The sequence below is a fragment of the Microtus ochrogaster genome, chromosome 4, assembly GCF_000317375.1.
Source record: "Microtus ochrogaster isolate Prairie Vole_2 chromosome 4, MicOch1.0, whole genome shotgun sequence".
Classification (NCBI taxonomy): Eukaryota; Metazoa; Chordata; class Mammalia; order Rodentia; family Cricetidae; genus Microtus; species Microtus ochrogaster.
The window spans coordinates 44209366-44210705 of record NC_022011.1 but is presented as its reverse complement, the minus strand read 5'-3'; the positions used below and the strand labels follow the sequence as shown (position 1 = coordinate 44210705).

General features: G+C 55.9%; 1 protein-coding gene across 2 annotated transcripts in view; it reads left to right on the top strand.

Annotated features, from left to right (window-relative positions):
* The first annotated feature begins 573 nt into the window (after positions 1-573).
* Positions 574-1340, top strand: part of Tor2a (torsin family 2 member A) — a 4236-nt gene continuing 3469 nt past the window's right edge. For both annotated transcript variants that reach the window (XM_005346036.2, XM_013346072.2), the window contains exon 1: positions 574-756. In XM_005346036.2, coding sequence (XP_005346093.2) covers positions 606-756 — 151 coding nt within the window. In that variant the 5' untranslated portion in view covers positions 574-605. The remainder of the gene's footprint in view (positions 757-1340) is intronic.

The following is a 1340-nucleotide window of genomic DNA, read 5'->3' as shown; positions in this document are numbered from 1 at the left end:
CAGGTATGGACATCAGAGGACAGTTTGCAGGAAATAGTTCTCTCTTCCCAGCAGGCAGGCTCTGGGGATTGACCTCAGGCTTGGTGCCGTCTCGCGAGCCCTGCTGACTATCTTCTGAGCAAAAATACTTAATATGACCGCATCTCACTGAATATCACTTCCCTGGATATGGCAGGTGTTGTTACATGATATGTGTATGGCACCTGACAGGCAGAGAAACGCTCTCAGAAAACCTAAGTTAGCAAGCTTTGTTAAAGAGCTTGGAAAAGGCGCCCAGCAAAGTGTAAGGTTCCCCACAAGTTTTTGTTATCATCGTTGCGTCACCCTTTTAGCAATCCTTTATTCTTTCTGAGGTAGGGTAATGGCCCTAGTTACCCTTGACCACGAAACGCGGGCTACAGCCTCGGATTAGGCGGTTCGCTGGCTCCCCCTGGCGGCCAATTTCGGTACTGCTACTAGACCACTCCGGATTTTAGAGACGCGAGAAAGGGGAGCCGGGAGTTGTAGGCAGTGGGCGTGGCTGTTGCGGAGCGGTGCGCACCGGGAGCTGTAGTTTACAGGTCCAGGCGATGGGCGGCCTCAGGCCGAAATCGGGACTCAACCGGATGGCTGTTGCTAGGCGAGGCTGCCTGCCCCGGGGCTCGATCCTCGGGCTGCTCGGACTGGTCTTGGCCACCGCCACCGCCTGGGACGTGGCTTCTCTGTACTGCAGCTTCAGCTCGTTCTGCGAATGCGACTTCAGGCCAGACTTGCCGGGTGAGGGGTGGGAGCCAAGGCGGAGGGGTGGGCAGCCGGTAGCTCGCATGGGGTCGAGGCGGCTACAGCCGGGGCCGGCGGGGGCGATCAGAGAGCCTCCGGCACAGTCCCGAGGCAAGGGTTTGTGGGTGCCCTGTGGAGAGGGGCGCCTGGTGGCTTATGGAAGGCCTCCCTTGAGGGAACTTGTCGCCGGGGAAGAAACCTGCCGGCGGCCCGGATCTGGGCTGTACCTGAGGCTGGCGCTCACTCGGGGCTGGTGCAATCCAGGGAACCCCCGCGAGGGGGCGCTGCTGCAAGGCTCTTGCTGAGTGGTTTCTCGGTCTCTCTGAACAAATATCTCCAGAGGCATCGGACATGCCTTTCCTCTTTGCCTTGATGGTTTTTTTTGTTTGCTTGTTTGTTTTAAATTATTTTATTGGTGTTTTTAGCCTGTATGTATATCTGTGTGAGGGTGCTGGATCCTGGAGTTACAGACAGTTGTAAGATGCCATATGGGAATTGAACCCTGGTCTTCTAGAAGAGCAGTCAGTGCTCTTAACCACTGAGCCATCTCTCCAGTCCCCGTTGTTTTTGCTTTTTTGTTT